Raw genomic sequence first — 19303 nt, 5'->3', positions numbered from 1 at the left:
GTAGCATCTAAGTATATAGACGGTTCCAAGCAAGGTGAGGGTTACTGTTTGTTTTGTAAAATTAGGGTTCTTAGGTCTAATAAATTCAGCGTTTCCAGATGCAAGGAAGTCTCTTAGGCATCACTCCAAGAGCTCAAATCACAATTGGGAATAACAATGGATTTCTTTTTTCCATTAGCGTTCAGACCTCAGTCTGCAAGTCCTGCTATTTTGTATTTTTTTTCCCCAAATGTTTTTCCTCAATTCTAGCATTACCAGAAATAGCAGCACCAATGAACCAGACTTTCTTCTTTTCAATAACTGTTATATCGTATTATTATGGTCCATCACACAATCAGCCAGATATTTAGACTGGATTTGGCATTTTTAGCCATCTATGAAGTCCTTCCCAAAGACCTGGGATAAGGAGACGTTGTTTGATGATGTTAAAGGTATCATCACAGGATTAATTTATTTTGATCTCTTGATCATTTCAAATATTTTACTTTCAGATCTTGGGGAACAAAACTTAAAGCATATACTTAAACGCTCATCTGATATCTACAGTTGTTCAGTTTGTGAGGTCCTTGGTGCTCTCTGCGCTTGATTATTTTCCCACCGGTGTTTTATTATCCAAATAGGTAACGTCATAAGTGCCAGTTATATTTTTTTTACAGTTACATTCGTTAGTTCCCTGTAAATCTCTGAAGCAGCAATATATATTTAAGACAAGAAGCGGCTTAGAATCGGAAAGAAATTCTTTCCAATATAAAGGAATAAATTTTTATCTACTAAATTACCCGTCTATGTTGCTAAACGTACATCTGAACTGATTTTTAAATATTTTGTATTTCTTTTAGTACCTTTATAGATTTTATACATGTTCAGTGTAAATGCTTTGCTCCTCAAGTTATTCCAGGCAGCTAACAAAAATTGAAATACAAAATAAAACCGTAAAATATACATCTTCTGCTCTTCCAAAACCAGAAAAGAAATGAAGGCTAAGCTTCATTGCAAGGGGAATAAATTATTATTATTATTATTATTTATTAAACTTATACACCACCCTTCTCCCTTAGGACTCAGGGCGGTTCACAAGGTTTTTTTAAAAAACAATACAATTACAAAAATTGAAAACAATTAAAATGATTACATTAACCTTGAATAAATAAAAATCCCAATTAGAATCCAATTAAAACCCCAATTAATACTCTCAGTCCAGGCCAGAAAGCTCAAAGAACCAGGTCTTCAGGTCCCGGCGGAATGAGCGAAGGTCAGGGGCAGTCCTAAGCTCTACAGGCAGCTGGTTCCAAAGGGCCGGCGCACCCACAGAGAAGGCCCTCCCCCTGGGTATTGTCCGCCGGCAATTTTTTACCGGCGGTACCCTGAGAAGACCCTCCCTGTGGGAGAGCACAGGACGAAGGGAGCTTGATGCCAGCAGCAGGTGCTCCCTAAGATATCCCGGACCCAAGCCATTTAGGGCTTTATAGGTCATCACCAGCACCTTGAATCTCACCCGGAGGGCAACCGGAAGCCAATGCAGCTCGCGGAGCAGAGGTGTTACGTGGGAGTATTGGGAAACCCCCATCACAACCCGTGCGACTGCATTCTGCACCAGCTGAAGCCTCCGGGTGGTCCTCAAGGGCAGCCCCATGTAGAGAGCGTTGCAGTAGTCCAATTGGGAGGTCACGAGCGCATGAGTGACTGTGCGCAGGGCATCTCAGTCCAGGTAGGGCCGCAACTGGCGCACCAGGCAAACCTAGGCAAAGGCCCCCCTGGTCACGGCTCCTATATGGTCTAAATTCCATAACCTGGGAGGGGAAGAAGTCCTGTACTCCAGAAAAATGAACCTCTGACAGTAGTGGCTTCTTAATGTCTGGACAGGTTTAAGAAAATTCCTTAGATAACAATGCTAAGTCCTGTGGTAAAGGACTTAGTTACCTTCTAGGTGTCTTGCAACCCTGTTATTGCTGCTAGCATCACAACCATGCATTTAATACTCTTAGCAATATACTGATTAGCTTTGAGCTGTTGAATGTATAAAACTTTTCTTTTCTCCTGTTATAGCAAATAAAGAGAGATCTCAGAAGAGTCCAGAGACAGTGCTGTTTCATTGCCACAGAAAGTCCTCAGCCAGACAGAAGACGCAGCAAAATTGTCACGATATGAAAATGGGAACGGTTTGGGTAGCTGTTCATTACACAATGGTGCCCTTCAGATGTTTTGGACCATTGCTACTTTGCCACTGATCAAATAATATAAAAGGGGTAGAAGCTTACATCCAAAAAGACCTTACTTAGAAAGCACCATATTGCTTGCTCCTGACCTATATTATAGTGGATACTGTAATTACTGCTAATGTTACAACAAGGCTTCTACATTAACTGACTATGTATTATGTTATTAAAAAAAACCTGATAGCTGAAGTTTTTCAGCGATAATTAAATACATTAAAGGGAAGAAAAATCACTGAAACCAAATAGGTCGAATTAAAAGTTGCTAGCAGGATACAGCAAAGCCAGAAGTAAAAAAAATAGCAGCACAGCAAGGTTATGCAAAGCACACAAACAATTCTACTTCCTAAAATAAAAGGTAAAGGTAAAGGTTCCCCGCACATGCGTGCTAGTTGTTTCCGACTCTAGGGGCCGGTGCTCATCTCCGTTTCAAAGCCGAAGAGCCAGCGCTTGTCCGAGGACGTCTCCGTGGTCATGTGGCCGGCATGACTAGACACCAAAGGCACACAGAACGCTGTTACCTTCCCACCGGAGTGGTCCCTATTTTTCTACTTGCATTTTTACGTGCTTTCGAACTGCTAGGTTGGCAGAAGCTGGGACAAGTAACAGGCGCTCCACTCTGTTATGCGGCACTCGGGATTCGACCCGCCAAACTGCCGACCTTCTGATCAACAAGCTCAGCGTCCTAACCCACTGAGCCACCGCATCCCTATTACTTCCTAAAATACCTGTAACCAAAAACACCACAATACAAATACACAATACATCACAATACAGACGAGTCTTGCTAGAGAACTATCCATTTGCCTCAAATAATGAGCCTAGGATTTACATACTTAATTGAATTTTATCTATAACAATAATTAAAATCAAACACTTTAACTGATCATGCGTACTTTCATTCTTCATTCATTTAGAACAGCCTTATCATATCAAGAATTTTTAATTTTGTTTCATGATATTTTATACCACAAAGGTGTCCTTGCTGGTCTCTGAGCTTGGCTGTTTTCTTGCAGACATTTCATTACCCAGATTAGGCAACATCATCAGTGCTTAGACAGAGAGCACCAAGGACCCCTCATTTCAATCCCAAACTACAAATAATCCCTTTTTAATGCTATAATCTTCAGAATTCTCTAAGTTGAGAGAGATGCTTGTTTTAACATCAAATCATAATACCCTTGTGCTGAATTAGTTCAAAACAACAGTGGCTATTTTATTATTTTATCTTCCATATACAGTAATTAAATTCCCAAGATGGCAATGAGATGGATCCCCCCAGGATGCCAAACAACCAAGAGGACACCCTCAAAATACAGGCAATCCTCAACTTGTAACAGTTCATTTAATGACTGTTCGAAGTTAAAGCTGCACTGACCGGTTTTCACACTTATGACCATTGCAGCATTCCAATGGTCATGTGATCAAACTTCAGACGCTTGACAACTGACTCCTATTTATAATGCCTGCAGTGTCCCCGGGGGGTCAGGTGACCCCCTTTTGCCACCTTCTGACAAGCAAAGTTAACAGGGAAGCCAGATTCACTTAACAACCGTGTTACTCACTTGACTGCAGGGATTCACTTAACAATTGTGGCAAGAAGGGCCGTAAAATGGGGCAAAATTCTTTTAACAAATCTCTCACTTAGCAACAGAAATATTGGGCCCAATTGTGTTCGTAACTCGAGGACTATCTATACATGGTGAAGAACTTAAAAGACTTTAAACATGACGTGAGAAGATCCTGACCTACTCACCCAAAACCAAAATACTGGAGATCCCTTGCTGCCCCCAAAATGCTACATAGCATGAGAGGATCTAATGCTAATGCTAAAATCTTCCATGTACATTACTTGCACTGATCTTTCTTAAATTCCATAAGCTTTTGATTCTGGATGTAAATTGAAAGGGAATACCCATTTTAGACAATTGTCTAAAGATAGTGGGAACTGTGACTGCTTCCCATTTTCATTCCTATTCCCTTCTCCTAATATGTCTATTAGTCTGAGGATCGGTAGGAAAATAACTCTTAGCTTTTTCATACATGCAGCAGTTAGAATATGTAAATGTTTAAGTTACAATAATATCGCACGTAGAAGATGCTAACTTTTCAAGGATTAAATATGACATTTCAACATTGATGAGCATCTTTATAAAAAGCATGCTGCTGCCAAAGGCAAGCTTACACACTACTTTGCTAGGTGATGGGAAAAAAATAGCTCAAATAGCCTATATTTAAATAAGTGCTTGGAAGGTGATGCTTCCAAAATTAGAGGGATTGTCCAAATGTTCCGAAGACCACTGATACCCAGCTTTACAGCTGAACTATGCCAATTTATTTTCAGACTAAACTAACACGTCACTTTCTATGTAAAGTAAATCTCTTTTTTTAGAACACAACAAATTAAGTTGTTCTGAATCTGGGCTATTTATAGCCTCCCCTTTCCTCAAATTTTTGCCACAATTTTATCAAACTTTGTTTTAACCTTTCAATCAGGCAGGGTTTCCTGGCTGAGCAGGGGGTTGGACTAGATGACCCGCAAGATCCCTTCCAACTTTATTATTATTATTGTTTGTACTGCTTTGATTACTACTTCAATGTTTGGCTCAATAGAACAAACACAATGAACATGGTTGATACAGTTCGTTTTAAAACTTTAACTAAAAAGATTTAATACTTTTATTTCTTGCGTACTTGCCATATAGAGTACTTTCAGGAACTGCGCTTACGAATTACTGACGCAGAACACTTTCCATCAGCCAAATTCAGGCAATTCAAATCTGCCAAGCCTAGTTTGAAAGTTTCCACAAAACCCAACTTCTACAAGTTTTTTTCTCCAACTATTTTTGTTTGGATTTTTTAAAAAGAAAAAAGAAAAAAAATTGCCTATGGTTTAGTTACATACAGGTAACCCGTATTACTAGTTAAAAATACAATCCTCTTAGCCTAAATAGATACTTAATTCTTGCAGGGACCTGGGAAGGAAAGTGTTGACAGCAAAAAGGGGATTAATCAGCAGTATGTGCGAATGCATAAACAACTGTGAAATGATGCGCGTTATTCACTCCTACCAATTACTAGTATAATTATATTAAGAACATAAATTGGTGTGTACAGTACCAAGTCAGACTACTTGTTCATGTAGCCAATGCCATCAGACAGTGAAGGGTGCCATCACCTGCTACTTAATCCTTTTAACTGAAGATGTCAAGAACTCAGTCTAAGAGCTTGTTTATGCTAAGTAGGTAAACTGTTCAGGCAAGGGCATACATATCCAGCCACTCACTCAAGATGGTAGCTTGATCAGCCAAAACAGATCCTACCTTATCCTCTAACTCATTTTCTTTTTATATACAGCACTTCTCCTGACCCCAAAAACTTCCATTTGAAATGGGGAAAAAGCACAATTCTCCTGTAGATGTGACATAACTGACAAAACTACCCAAATCTTTCACTTGCCTCACTGCCAGGCCTGTAAATTCAACACATTTTCCAGATGCAGACAACCGCTAGATAAAATTTCAGAGATGGAAATAAAGCCATCCATACATCCTCTCGCAACATTTTTTCCCAGAGAAGCCACAACATTCCAAGCACATATACGTGGCCTTTACCACCCTGCTTGTTTTCATACTGCACCTAAAGCTGTGGCCATTGTAACCACGTGAAAATTCCACACAGAACAAGCAGGAAATGCAGCCCTTCGTAGACCAATATTAGTAAACAGCGGCATCCACCACATGGAGCTTAAAATCTAAAAATATAATCATTTGGAGCAGAAACAAACAGTACGGTATGAGCAAACACGACAATAAACATTTCATCCTCTCTTTAAAGACAAGCCTGTCAAAGCCAGTAAGCTAGCAATAAAAATTTCTAAGCGGGATATGTTAAAGAAACAAGTAAAACAAAGTCAAGGGACAAAATGTTAAATTTGAAGAACGGTACCATCACAAAAGCTTATCTATCCATGCCTTACCTGTTAGGTCATGATGAATTAGGTCTGCAAAACTGGGGTCATCACCCCACCAAAAGATCCATAGTTCTCTGCGCCCAGGCCTCTGGTCTCGTCGCCACACACTCAAGACGTCAGCCTTTAGGCAACGACTGTAACTGCTTAGGATGGGATCTTCTTCCGTTACAGGGAAAAGAATCGGAGCAGACGTTGGGCCCTGCCATACGTAGCGTTTCCATTTAATCCCAGTTAAATCAGCCTGATAGAAAAATTGAACAGATATTAAGAGCAGAAAGAATTGGATGTTCTCTTTTAAAGTTTCAAACTTTATGAAAGGCATAGTTCTCGTGATTTCAAGCAAACTTTTCTTATTCTAATGAAGAAACAAACACGTGACACTTTAGAAATTACAAAATAATTGTCTTGCAGGTGATAAACATTTGAAACCATAGCCACTATGTTTAGTCAACCTGTACTCCATAAAATCAGTGGCAGTGTTGTTGCTCAAACATTGTAAAATTCCATTATAGGATGTAAAAAAAATGTTTTCAATAATGCCAGGGCACATTCCAGATATTTTGAATTTTAATTCTCATTTCACTCATTCCAATGATAAAATATTGAGAGAGCTCAGTCAAAACATTTAAAAGGTTACTCTGAATGGCTCTCATTTGGTTGTATCTACCGATTATCCCCATATAAAGAACTTGCACCCTGAGAGGGTCTGCATTTGTCAGAAATGCAAACACACCTCAGCCATAAGCCCCTCATTAGCAAAGTTATTTAGTACTTGAGACATAATTAAACAGATCCAAACTGGCTTTAAATACATGAATTCCAATAAAAGCATTAATTGCTACCAGAGAGGAATGGAGAGGAAAAAGATAGCAAAATAAACTAAGACATTTTTGAAGCGTAATTCAAAAGAACTTTTAAGAGAATCTTCCATCTCTTCCTTCCAGCTATGCAATACCACCACACTGCTGTTTCACAAATGGGGTCTACAAATTATCACAGAAATTGCCCGGGCTCAATTTCAACTATTATTTTATGCTCTATTCAGTACATTACTCCCCTTTCAGCAGAAAATATAGAATTTTTTTCTGCTTCTGCTAGCAATCTTGCTCACTCCATGAAACAACAGAATTTGCAACAGTTGGTACATTTGAAATGGGGAGGGGAGAAGTAAATAGGACAGTGATAATTCTAAGCATGGGCCAGCCAACCCCCCATACAGCTTGCTGATGTATTCCAGCTTCTTGAATTCCTTACACCCGCTCCACACACCACAGCAATTCACCTACTTTTAGGAACCAGACAAAAGTAGCTACCAGTCTGCATTTAAATAAAACTTGAGAAAGAGGTCAAAACCCTGGCTAGGAAACTCAACCGGATTCCACCGAAGAAAGAAGGAAAACAATGTTATAAAAAAAAACATTGGGTTGTTGGTTTGCCTCCATCCATCCTTTAAAAATAAAAAAAAAACCAAACTGGAACCTACAAATAACAAGCCCCCCCCCTCCCCCAGAGGCACTTTATCTCCAATCTGAGTAGGGTTCTACTATTAGGGGAGTGGGGTGAAGGCGGAAAAGTTAGCGTGAGAAAAAAAGGGGGGGCATGCTTTGGGCTAGAGACAGAATGAAAATGAGCCGAGATAAAATAAACACAAGAAATCATGTTGCTAGTGCCACCGCCTACAACAACAATCACACACACACAAAAAAAACAAAGGCCGGAGAGAGAAAACTAAAGTTTAGTGGGGGGGGGAATCAAGGTGATAAACAAAGGACTGGAAGAGGAAAGTGCTGGGAGAGAAAAGAAGAGCGCAAAACAGACTTGTAAGCAAATCGCCTTGCGAGAAGGAAGGAGAAGTGGGGGCGACATAGGGAGAATTGGGCGACTCCTGGCAAAGGCCTACTCCAGAGGACTCCTCCAAGCAGAATGCTAAAAATGGCTGCTTTGCTTCCATTCCTCTCTCTCCCCCCACCTTCTTTTCCTCCTCTTTGCTGGCGATCTCATCTCTCTCTCTCTCTCTCGCCCCCCTCCTTTCCCTTGCACGATTTATCTCTTGCGATCTGCCCTTCAACGCCTCTCTTCCCCCCCCCCGCCAGCCTTACCAAAAGAAGAAAAAAAAGAAAGAAACGCACACATAAAAAAAGTAGCCACTCACCAGACAGAAAAGGTTGGAATGGCAATCTTCCAGGCTGGCCCCGTTCGGCACGAAGCAGGAACTCATCCTCACAGCCACAACCCGCACGCCATTATCCCACAAGCCTCCGACAAGAAAGAAAAGACAAGAGACAGAGCGAGAGAGCGACACACACACACACACACACCACACACCACACCGAGGAAGGAGGGAGACACAATCAAAGGGAGGGAGGGAGGGATGGAGCGGTGTGATTGGGGAGGGGGGGAGAGAGAGAGAGAGAGAACACGGGCCTGTTCCTTTTCTAAAACACACAAACACACACACACACACGCACTGCAGGGAGAGAAAGAGAAGGGGTGACGAGGTTGCCCGGAGCAGGAAGAAATAAGCTAAAGCCTAGGGAGGGAAGGAAAGGAAGGGCTTTTTTTTTTCCTCCTCTCTTCTTTTTCCAAACGAAAGAAAAAGCAATTTCAACGCCTCCCGGGCAGTTCAAAGGTGCAAAGAGAAATCCGCGGAAGGAAGGAGGGAGGCAAGGAGGGGGCCGGCGAAAGCTTGGAGGGGGGGGGAGAGAGCGAATCCAAAAGGGCTGGCAAAAGGCGAGAGATTTACGAGCTTCAGCCAGCCAGCGAAAAGAGAAGGGGGGAGGAGGAGGAGGGCGGGTGTGAAGTAATCCAGGAATCGAGCCCGCTGCTCCCTTTAGCGCCTCGTTTTTTCTCCCGTCACCCTGGATGGGCAAGAAAAGACGCGGCCACACGCGAAAAGGAGAAGAGAAGAGAGAGCGGCGGCGGCGTTGAAAGCAGGCGAGCCGAGGCAGGGCCGAGCCTCCCCCGCCGTCCTTCTCCCTGCTGCCTCGGGCCTCCCCGGCCGCTGGCCCGAAAGAAGAACTGGACGATCGGGCAGCCCCGCAGGAGGCGGCGCGGAGGGGGAAAAGAGGAGGGAACTTCCACTTTGGAGTCGGCCCGCCGCGACTTCTTCGCGAGCCCCCCCCCCCCCGGGCTCTTCTCTCCTCCTCCTTCGGCTGGTTTTTTTTCCTCCCCCCGAAGGCAAAAAGGGAAAGAGTTCGCCTTTTTGTGTATTTTTTTGTTTGTTTGTTTTACGACGCTCGACACAAGCGTATTCTCCGGCGCTTTTTCTTTTTTTTTTAAGGAGCCGCCTTGAAAATCTTCCGACTTCCCATGGAAGCGAAATCCACGGCTGGGTGTTTGGTTTTCCAGTCCGGGTGAAGGAATCTTTGCCTTTGCCTTTTTTCTTTTCCTTCCTTCCTTTCTTTTTCGCAAGAAGCAAACAAGAAGAAGTCGGGAAGAGCAGCAAAAAAAAAAAAGTCAATTTCCAGTAAGGTGATTTTTCCTCTCCTCGAAATAATTAAAAAGAGGCCCAAGACGATTTTCCAGAAAAAAGGAAGAAGAAGAAGAAAAAAAAATGGGGGAGAGTCGCAATTTCTCCGGGTCTCTTGCAAATCTTTTATCCAAAACCACCACCACACAAAAAAGCCCTCCTTGTCCTCTCGATTCAGTGGGTGAAAAAGATGATAAAATCGGGGGTGGATTCCTTACTTTCCCCCTCGCCCCCCCAAAAAAAAAATCTTCCAAAAGAGGAGAAAAAACCAACCAAATTTCGTTTCGTTTTGGCCTCCAAGAGGCCAACAAATGCCCTCTTTCCCCAAAGATAACTTTTGGGAAAGTGAAGAATTTTTCCCAGAATAGGAAGCTACTAATTCAGCTCAACCTTCGCTAGAAAGCAAAGCAAAAATCCCCTTGATTTTTTTTCCCTTCTGCAAACAGCGGCCAGAAACTTCCTTTTTTCAAACGCTGGAAAAATAAAAGTGTGGATTTTTTTTTTCCCCAAAAAATGATAAAATAAAATCACGAAGGGTCCTCAATTCAGGCAGTTTTCCGTGCAATGAATTCTTGGAGTGGTCGCTGCCCCGCGATGGGGTTTTGCGGGTGGGGGAAAGCTTTTTTGTCCCCCCCCCCAAGAAATTTGTACTGGAAACAGGATTTTTTCCCCTTTTTTGGTTAATTCCTTTTAACTTCGCTCCTTTTTCCCCCCCAGGCACTGGAAGAAATGGAAGTTTTTCTTCAAGCCTTTTCTTTTTCCTCAAGACACCCCCCCCCCAAAAAAAAAACCCTATGAAACTTTCTTCTTCGCACCCGGGAAGAAAAGCCGAAAGAGGGAAGAAATCTTCCGAGATAACTATGTATTTTTTAAAAAAAAAAACAACCACCCAAAAATCTGGAATAACGATCAGCCACTTGGAAAGGCTCTCTTGCTCTCCCCACCCCCTTGAGAAACGTGAGGAAATCTCTTCTTTTTCCGGATTTTTTTCTTTTTGTGTGTGTGATCCTCCTCCAGAGACTTTGCGAAGAAGAGACCTCGCCGAGGGGAGGGGAGGGGAAGGGCTCTGGGGGAGGGTCGCCCCCACCTCAAAATAAAAGGAGGGGAGGGTTATAGTTTTAAAAAAAAAACAAAAAAAGGTGACTTTTCGATATAAATAACGTCTCGGGCCTCCCCGGAATAGGAAACCGGGTCCTTTTTTTTTCCTTAAAAAAAAATTTCCTAAAATTCCTGAGGCGATTTTGGGGCTCCGGCGTCCTTCCCGAAGGCTTTTTTTTTTTGACAGGTGAGGACCGAGGAGACGACTTCGGGAGGCGGGGGAGGGGAGAGAGGGAAAGAAATCCACCACCACCCCGGCGCAAGCGTTTCCTCTTCGGTTCCTCGCCGTATTTTTCCCTCAGCGGTGCCTCTGTCGGCGGCTTCCCAGCCGAGGCATCCTGAGCGCCGGATGCCCTTCTCCGCCTCCTCCTGCGCAGTCGCCGCCGCCGCCTTCGCCGACTCGGCCGTCTCCTTCAGCGGGTCTCCCCCATGCCGACGACGACGACGCTTCCTCGCTTTTCTCCCTCAATATTTCAGCCTGTCTCGGACGACTCCCTCCCCTCAGAGCCTTATTTCGGCCAATTTTGCCCCCTCAGTCTCGCCTCGCTTCTCTAATGGCGGCCGCGACCAGGCGAGCGTCGGAAGGGAGCGACTCCGCCCCTGCGCGCCATTGGCCGCCTTCTTTTAGAGGCCTTCCCCCTCAACCCCGAATTCGCCTCCGCGGATTGGACGCGCCGCCGTCACGTGGAAAAGCCGCCCGCCATTGGCTGGTCGAGGAAGACGAAAGGGGCGGAGCCGAGGACTGCGATATAAAAAGGCGAGAGGCAGGGCCGTCGGTGTTTGACGCTCGATGGAGGCGGTCGGGGTGCTGAGGCCGGGAAGAGGGTAGCCCGGCGGGTCAGCTGGCGTGAAAGGCGCCTAAGGAGCGAGCGCCATCTAGAGGGCCGGTGGATGGATCGCAAGGGAAAATCCGAGAAGGATTGTGGATGCTATTTTTTTTTGTTGTTGTTTACAAGAGTCTGGCTCATGTTAATTTGCATTTACATTGAAGTCCTTTGAAGTGGTTAGCTTGGAAGTTAGGGTTTATTTATGTAATTTTTCACTGAAGTTGAGGTGAGGGGTTTTTTTCCCCCCACTTTTCATTACAGGTAATCCTCATTTAGGGACTGCCTCATACTGTGTACTGTGACATTTCAAGGGATCGTGATGAAAAAATAACTTTGCAGCTCATCCTTGGCAGATCTGAAAAGCAAAAGAAAGCTGAAGTTGGATTGCAAGCACAGTTGTAGTTTTATTGAACGACCATGTTGCTTAAACAAGTTACTGGTCCCAATTATAGTTGCTAAATGAGATCTACCTTCATTTCTCTTGTACTCCTTGGGGATGGAGTACAAACTTGATTAAACAATATTTGGTGTCGGCAGTGATATTTGATTTCAAGTGCTCTAAAGTCTTCTGTTTTAATATAAATTTTATGACCCCGTAATCCCTTAATTTGGGAGAGCCGGGACAACTGGATGGAGCTGAGTGTTTACTGGCTGGATGCCCTTCCTGACACCTATGCAGAGTTCACAGCATATATATTTTTCTTTGCGCTCTGCTGCTACCTAGGATTCTATTCTCAACTTTCTGAATGGGAGGCAAGCATCTTCACCACTAGGCCACCACCTTGCTCGATATATAATTAATATAAAATGGCTTCATAATTAATTGATATGTATATATTCTATAATATATTGTTCTGTTTTGATAATAAAGCCAGCTGATTGACTTTGGGCAGTCACTCTCTCAGAGCCTAACCCACCTCAAAGGATTGTTGTGGGGAAAATGGCAGGAGGAAAGAGCATTAGGTATGTCCACCGCCTTCAGTTATTTATAAATATGTACATATATATTATAAATATAATGAAAGTATATTAATTAAAAAATTGAAATCAAAATTTCATTAAATATTGGTTGACAATTCCAAGTAATTACTTTATATTCTTTCTCTTCAAGATTTCTAGATTTCCTCAAATACTGCTCTCATATCACCTCCCAGTCCTTCAATTCCTGCAACCAGTCTTCATATGTTTTTGTCTCCAGGCCTTTAATCATCTTAATTGCTTTACTTTGCACTTTTTCCAAAGTCTCAACATCTTTTTTTGTAGGGTGGTGACCAAAACTGGATGCAGGATTCCAGGTGTGGCCTTACTAAGGCTTCATAAAGGGGTACTAATACTCTGGTACTAATGCTCTGCGACACTGCAACCATCATAAATACATGCCATTTGTTGCGCGTCCATGATGTTCCACAGCGTGCGAGCCTCATCTCCTGGGCCCTGCTGCTAAAATTCCTTGATTGACAAGGGTCCACTGCTGCCATTCCCATTGGGGTGAAATGGTGGATGAGACTGTTGTTTCAGTGGGTGGAGTGCCATGCTGGAAACCTTGCACCTGACATGCATTGTTTTTGAGCATTCCAGTTTCTCAACCAGTCTGGATCCAAAGAACAAGTTAGAACAATTAATCAATGGAACAACCTGCCTCCAGAAGCTGTGAATGCTCCAACATTGGAAGTTTTTAAGAAGAGACTGCACAGCCACTTGTCTGAAATGGTATAGGGCTGTGGTGGCGAACCTATGTCACGCATGCCACAGGTGGCACGCAGAGCCCTCTCTGTGGGCACACGCGCCATTACCTAGGCCGCCAGCTGGGTTTTATAAAAACTTTTCGCTTTAGGTCACCACCACTGTGTGCAAAAAAAAAAAGGTTCAATTTCAACTTCTGGGGGGGAAAAAAAACATCTCGCAAAGTTAGAACTGATTGAAGATTTTAGTCCCACCCAGTCTGTCATTACCACCACAGCCATGCCCACCCAATGGGCTATGCCCACCCAATGGCCACACCCACCCGGCACCCAATGATAAGTGGGTTTTGGGTTTCAGTTTGGGCACTCGATCTCTCAAAGGTTCACCGCAACTGGTATAGGGTTTCCTGCCTGAGCAGGGGGTTGGACTAGATTTATATATTTTATTTATTTATTTTATTGGATTTATATACCGCCCTTTTCCCGAAGGACTCGGGGCAGTGTACAGGGCAGTTAAAACACAATATACAAAGTTAAAAATAAATTAGCCCCAACAAATAAATCACATTCTAAAAATTTAAAATTCCAATCCCTCAGTCCAGGGCAGCAAGCTCAAATAACCAGGTTTTCAGGTTGCGGCGAAAGGAGCGAAGGTCGGGAGCCGTCTGGAGCTCAACAGGGAGCTGGTTCCAGAGGGCAGGCACGCCCACAATGCTCTCCCCCTGGGGGCCGCCAGTTGGCATTCCCTGGCTGACGGCACCCTGAGGAGGCCCTCTCTGTGGGAGCGCACAGGACGATGGGAAGTTAACGCCGGCAGAAGGTGCTCCCGTAAATAATCCGGACCCATGCCATTTAGGGCTTTATAGGTCATCACCAGCACCTTGAATCTCACCTGAAGGGCAACTGTAAGCCAATGCAGCTCACGGAGCAGAGGTGTTATATGGGAGTATCGGGAGACCCCCATCACCATTCGCGCGGCCGCATTCTGCACCAGTTGGAGCCTCCGAGTGGTCCTCAAGGGCAGCCCCATGTAGAGAGCATTGCAGTAGTCAATCCGAGAGGTCACGAGCGCATGAGTGACTGTACGTAGGGCATCTTGGTCCAAATAGGGCCGCAACTGGCACACCAGGCGAACCTGGGCAAAAGCCCCCCTGGTCACAGCTCCTATATGATCTTCTAAACTGAGCTGTGAATCAAGGAGGACACCCAAGTTGCGAGCCCTATCTACAGGGGGTAATAACTCACCCCCCATAGTTAAAGATGGAATAAACTGGGTAACCTAAGATGCCGGTATGTACAGCCACTCAGTCTTGTCGGGTTTAAAACGAAGCCTGTTTCTCCCCATCCAGACCCTCACCGCCTCCAGGCACCAGGACATCATGGCGAGGGCATCACTGGGTTGATTTGGGGTGGAAATAAAAAGTTGGGTATCATCAGCATACTGATGATACCCCACCCCAAAACCATGAATGATCTGACCCAGTGGCTTCATATAGATGTTGAACAGGAGGGGCGAGAGGACCGACCCCTGAGGGACTCCATAAATGAGAGGCCTCGAAGCCGACCTCTGCCCTCCTGCCAACACCGACTGCGAAGGTCCCAGAAGGTAGGTGGAGAACCACCGTAAAACAGTGCCACCCACTCCCAACCCCCTGAGGCGCCGCAGTAAGATACCATGGTCGATGGTATCAAAAGCCGCTGAGAGGTCTAATAGGACTAGGACAGAGGAACAACCCCTGTCCTGAGCCCACCAGAAATCATTCACCAGCGCGACCAATGCCATCTCCGTGCTGTACCCAGGCCTAAAACCCGATTGGTAGGGGTCCAGATAATCTGCTTCCTCCAGGAACAGTGGGAGCTGATGTGCCACCACACTCTCAACAACCTTCGCTAGAAAGCAAAGGTTTGAGACCGGACGATAGTTGTTCAAAATAGCCAAGTCCAGGGCAGGCTTCTTGAGGAGGGGCCTCACCACCGCCTCCTTCAAGGCAGCACGGAAGCTACCCTCCCTCAAAGAAGCAGTTATTACTGCCTGGAGCCAGCCTCGTGTCCCCTTCCAAGCTGCATATACCAGCCAGGAGGGGCACGGGTCCAATAAACACGTGGTGGAACTCAGCCTCCCCATCATCCTGTCCACCTCTTCCAGAGTCACAGGGTCGAATTCTTCCCAGATAACGTTCCCAAGACCGCTCGTCTCCCCCCCGTCAGACTCTGCTCAGTCGAAGTCCAGACCGGCCTGAATCTGAGCGATTTTGTCCGCCAGATGTTGACTAAACTCCTCGGCACGACCCTGCAAGGGCTCCTCCCTCACCTCCTGATTAAGGAGGGAGCGAGTCACCCTAAACAGGGCGGCCGGGCGATTATCTGCGGACACGATGAGGGCAGCGAAGTAGTTGGACTTCGTTGCCTCCATCGCTGCGAGATAAGACCTCGTAAAGGTTCTTAACCGCAATCAGTCAGATTCAGACCGGCTGGATCTCCAACAGCTCTCTAGGCTCCGTCTCCGCTCCCGGAGCTCCACGGAAAACCATGGAGCCAGCCGGGATCTGCGCCAGGACAGGGGCCGCATGGGCACAACGCGGTCAAGTGCCTCCGTGGCTGCCCTTTCCTAGGCTTCCACTAAGGCATTGACCGGGCTGTGAGTGAAGATGGCAGGCGCAGGTCCAAGCGTCACGTGGAACCGTTCAGGATCCATTAGGCGCCTGGGGTGGAACCACCTGGTTGGTTCCGCAACCCAGCAATGGTGAAACGGAAGGCCAGCCACAGGAGGTGATGATCGGTCCATGACAGGGGTGTAATAACTGGAGATCCCCCTCCCAGATCATCAAGCCACCGTCCAGATAAAAAGATAAGATCGAGTGTGTGACCCCCGTCATGAGTCGGGCCCTGAATTACTTGGGTCAGGTCCATGGCCATCATGGAGGACATAAACTCCTGAGCCAACCCCGACGAGCCTCCCAGGGATGGCAGATTGAAGTCCCCCAGAACCATAAGTCTGGGGAACTCAACCACCAGCCCAGAGAAGATGTCGAGGAGCTTGGGCAGGGCTGCTGCTATGCAGGTAGGCGAAAAATATGCGAGCAACAAACCCAACTGAGCCCGAGGGACTCAGCGACTCACACCCAAGTATCTGAACAACGGTAGCCTCCCGCGGGCATAAGGTCTCCCTTACAACCACTGCAACACCCCCGCCCCTTCCCTGAGCCCGGGGCTGGTGAAGCACACGGAAACCTGGTGGGCAAAGTTCAGTCAGAGGGACACCTCCCTCTGGACCCAACCAGGTCTCTGTAATGCAAGCCAGATCCGCACGCTCCTCTTCAACCAACTCTATTTAATCTATCATCCAGCCGTTTTCCCTTATATTCTGCCTTTGTTTCTGTTATTTTGTATTCCTTTTGTGTTGACTCTTTGACTTTTCCAGTCAAGATGTTATCTGCTTCCAATATGCCTAGGTATTTGTAACCGCCATCCTTTGCTAGTGCTTTCATAATACTTCCGTTTCCCAGTTCTATTCCTTCTATTTTTCCCACTTTTCCTCCTTGCATGGGTAATATAGCACATTTTCCAAGTCCAAAGTCCATTCTGATGTTGCTGCTAAACAGTTGAACTGCGTTGAGTATTGATTCAAGTTCAGTGTGGTTTTTCGCATACAGTTTTAAGCAGGGCTTTTTTTCTCATAGAACGCTCAGAACAGAGTTCCGGCACCTTTTTTGGATGGAACCTTGTAGGGTAGGCAAGGTGGATTGTATGACATGTGTGAGTTCCGACACCTTTTTCTTTTACAAAAAAAGCACTGGTTTTAAGTCATCCATGTATAGTAGATGGCTTATCTTGCCATGCTGGCTTGAGATGTGGTATCCCAGTTTTGTGTTTCGTAATATTATTGTCAATGGAATTAATGCAATGTTGAACAGTAGTGGTGAAACTGAGTCCCTTTGGCAGATTCCTCGTCTGATGTTGATTTCACCAATGTTCTCCCCATTTGCTGTTAGAACTGTTTTCCATTTTTGCATATTTGCTTTCAAAAATGTACAGATGTTTTTGCTGATTCCAAAGTTTTCCAGAAATGTATTAATCCAACTGTGGGGTAATGAATCAAATGCTTTCTTGTAATCAATCCACACCATACTTAAATTTGTTTTTTGTCGTTTTGCATTTTTAAGTACCATTTTGTCAGTGAGCAGCTGATCTTTTGTTCCTCTTGAGTTTTTATAATTCCCTTTTTGTTCTGCTGGATACAAATTGTTTTCCATCAGATGACTGAATACTGAATTTGCCAGTATTCTTGTAAAAAGTTTGAACGTTGTTGGCAGACAAGTAATTGGGTGGTAGTTGCTTGGTTCTGTGCTATTATTATTATTATTATTATTATTATTATTATTATTATTATTATTATTATTATTATTATTATTATTAGAATTTCTATACCGCCCTTCTCCTGAAGGACTCAGGGCGGTGTACAGGGCAATAAAAGCACTACAAAAGTTACAAAAGTTAAAAGTAAAATTCAATTAATGAAGCCCTAACAATAAATAATTAAAAATACCCCAAACCCTTAAACCAGGCCGGCCTGTTCAAATAAATAGGTTTTCAGATCGCGGCAGAAAGAGAGAAGGTCAGGAGCCATCCGGAGCTCGACCGGAAGATGATTCCATAAGTCCGGCGCGCCCACAGAGAATGCTCTCCCCCTGGGGGCCGCCAGCCGACACTCTCTGACCGATGGCACCCTGAGGAGACCCTCTCTGTGGGAGTGCACAGGACGAAGGGAAGATGACGCCGGCAGCAGGTGCTCCCGTAAGTAATCCGTACCCATGCCATTTAAGGCTTTATAGGTAATCACCAGCACCTTGAATCTCATCCGGAGGGCAACTGGAAGCCAATGCAGCTCGCAGAGAAGAGGTGTTACATGGGAGTATCGGGACACCCCCATCACAACTCGTGTGGCCACATTCTGCACCATCTGAAGCCTCCAAGTGGTCCTCAAGGGCAGCCCCGTGTACAGAGCATTGCAGTAGTCTATACGAGAGGTCATGAGCACATGAGTAACTGTACGCAGGGCATCCCGGTCCAGATAGGGTCGCAACTGGCGCACCAGGCAAACCTGGGCAAAAGCCCAGGGTCTTTTATTATCAAGTATGTTCGACCAGCTGTTAACCATTTTTCACTTGTGGCATTTTGAAGCATTTCATCAAACTGAGTGGCCATGCGGTGATGGAGGCTGGTGAGGTGTTTCAACCAGTATCCATGCAGCTCATCCAGGCCAGGTGCACTCCAGTTCTTGACCTTCTTTACTTGTTTTGCAACCATATCAGTGGTTATTACAATATTCTCCATTTTGTTTTGTGTTGCTTGTTGTTGGATATCTTTGATCCAGGAGGCAGTTTTATTATGTTCCACTGGGTTTTCCCACAGTTCTTTCCAAAAGTTTAAGGTTGGTTTTTTTTTTTTTACATGGTAGAACAGTAGTTTGGACTTTATTTTCATCAAGTGACCGATAGAAGAGGTGCTGGTTTCTTCTGAACTGGACGTTTTCACGATATTGTTTTATTCATCCTTCATATCTTTCAATTTTCTTTGCTGTTGCTATTACACGCTGTTTTAGGTTTTCCATGATTTCTGTTGTTGTTGTTTCCTCCAGGTTATATATTTTGTATAAACTATTTTTAAGCTTTTCGTTCTTTAGTTTTCCTTCTTTCAAGTATTTCAATTTGCTGACATCTCGTAGTTTTTTTGTTTTATTTTCAAGTCGAATTTTCCACTTTGGTGTTCCAGTGGGTTTCTTTCTTGGCATTTTATAACCCAATTCTGCAGTTATAACGGCGGCTGTACTGTACATTAGTTGGTTTGTTTCATACAGTGTGCTGGATGGGATGGAAGTTAAAATGTTGTTCACAGCATTTAGTAGATCTTTCACTCCTTTGCTAAGCACTTCACGAATGGCAAGCAGTCTTTTTCTTTCTGTGTTTTCTTTGATGTGGTTTTCAATCTTTTCTTTCAGCATTTTTAGTATATGTGCTGCCGAAGCGAGCACCTTTTCTTTC

General features: G+C 44.7%; 1 protein-coding gene across 2 annotated transcripts in view; it reads right to left on the bottom strand.

Annotated features, from left to right (window-relative positions):
• MED13 (mediator complex subunit 13) overlaps nucleotides 1-10036 on the bottom strand; it is a 157667-nt gene extending 147631 nt beyond the window's left edge. For both annotated transcript variants that reach the window (XM_083379645.1, XM_083379646.1), the window contains exons 1-2: nucleotides 8339-10036; nucleotides 6193-6427 (exon numbers count right to left, since the gene is read on the bottom strand). In XM_083379645.1, the coding sequence (XP_083235771.1) occupies nucleotides 6193-6427; nucleotides 8339-8404 (301 nt within the window). In that variant the 5' untranslated portion in view covers nucleotides 8405-10036. The remainder of the gene's footprint in view (nucleotides 1-6192; nucleotides 6428-8338) is intronic.
• Between the last annotated feature and the right edge of the window lie 9267 nt (nucleotides 10037-19303).

The sequence above is a fragment of the Vipera ursinii genome (genome assembly GCF_947247035.1).
Source record: "Vipera ursinii genome assembly, chromosome: 1".
Classification (NCBI taxonomy): domain Eukaryota; kingdom Metazoa; phylum Chordata; class Lepidosauria; order Squamata; family Viperidae; genus Vipera; species Vipera ursinii.
Note: the sequence above shows the minus strand (reverse complement) of the source record. Positions and strands in the feature narration are given on the sequence as shown.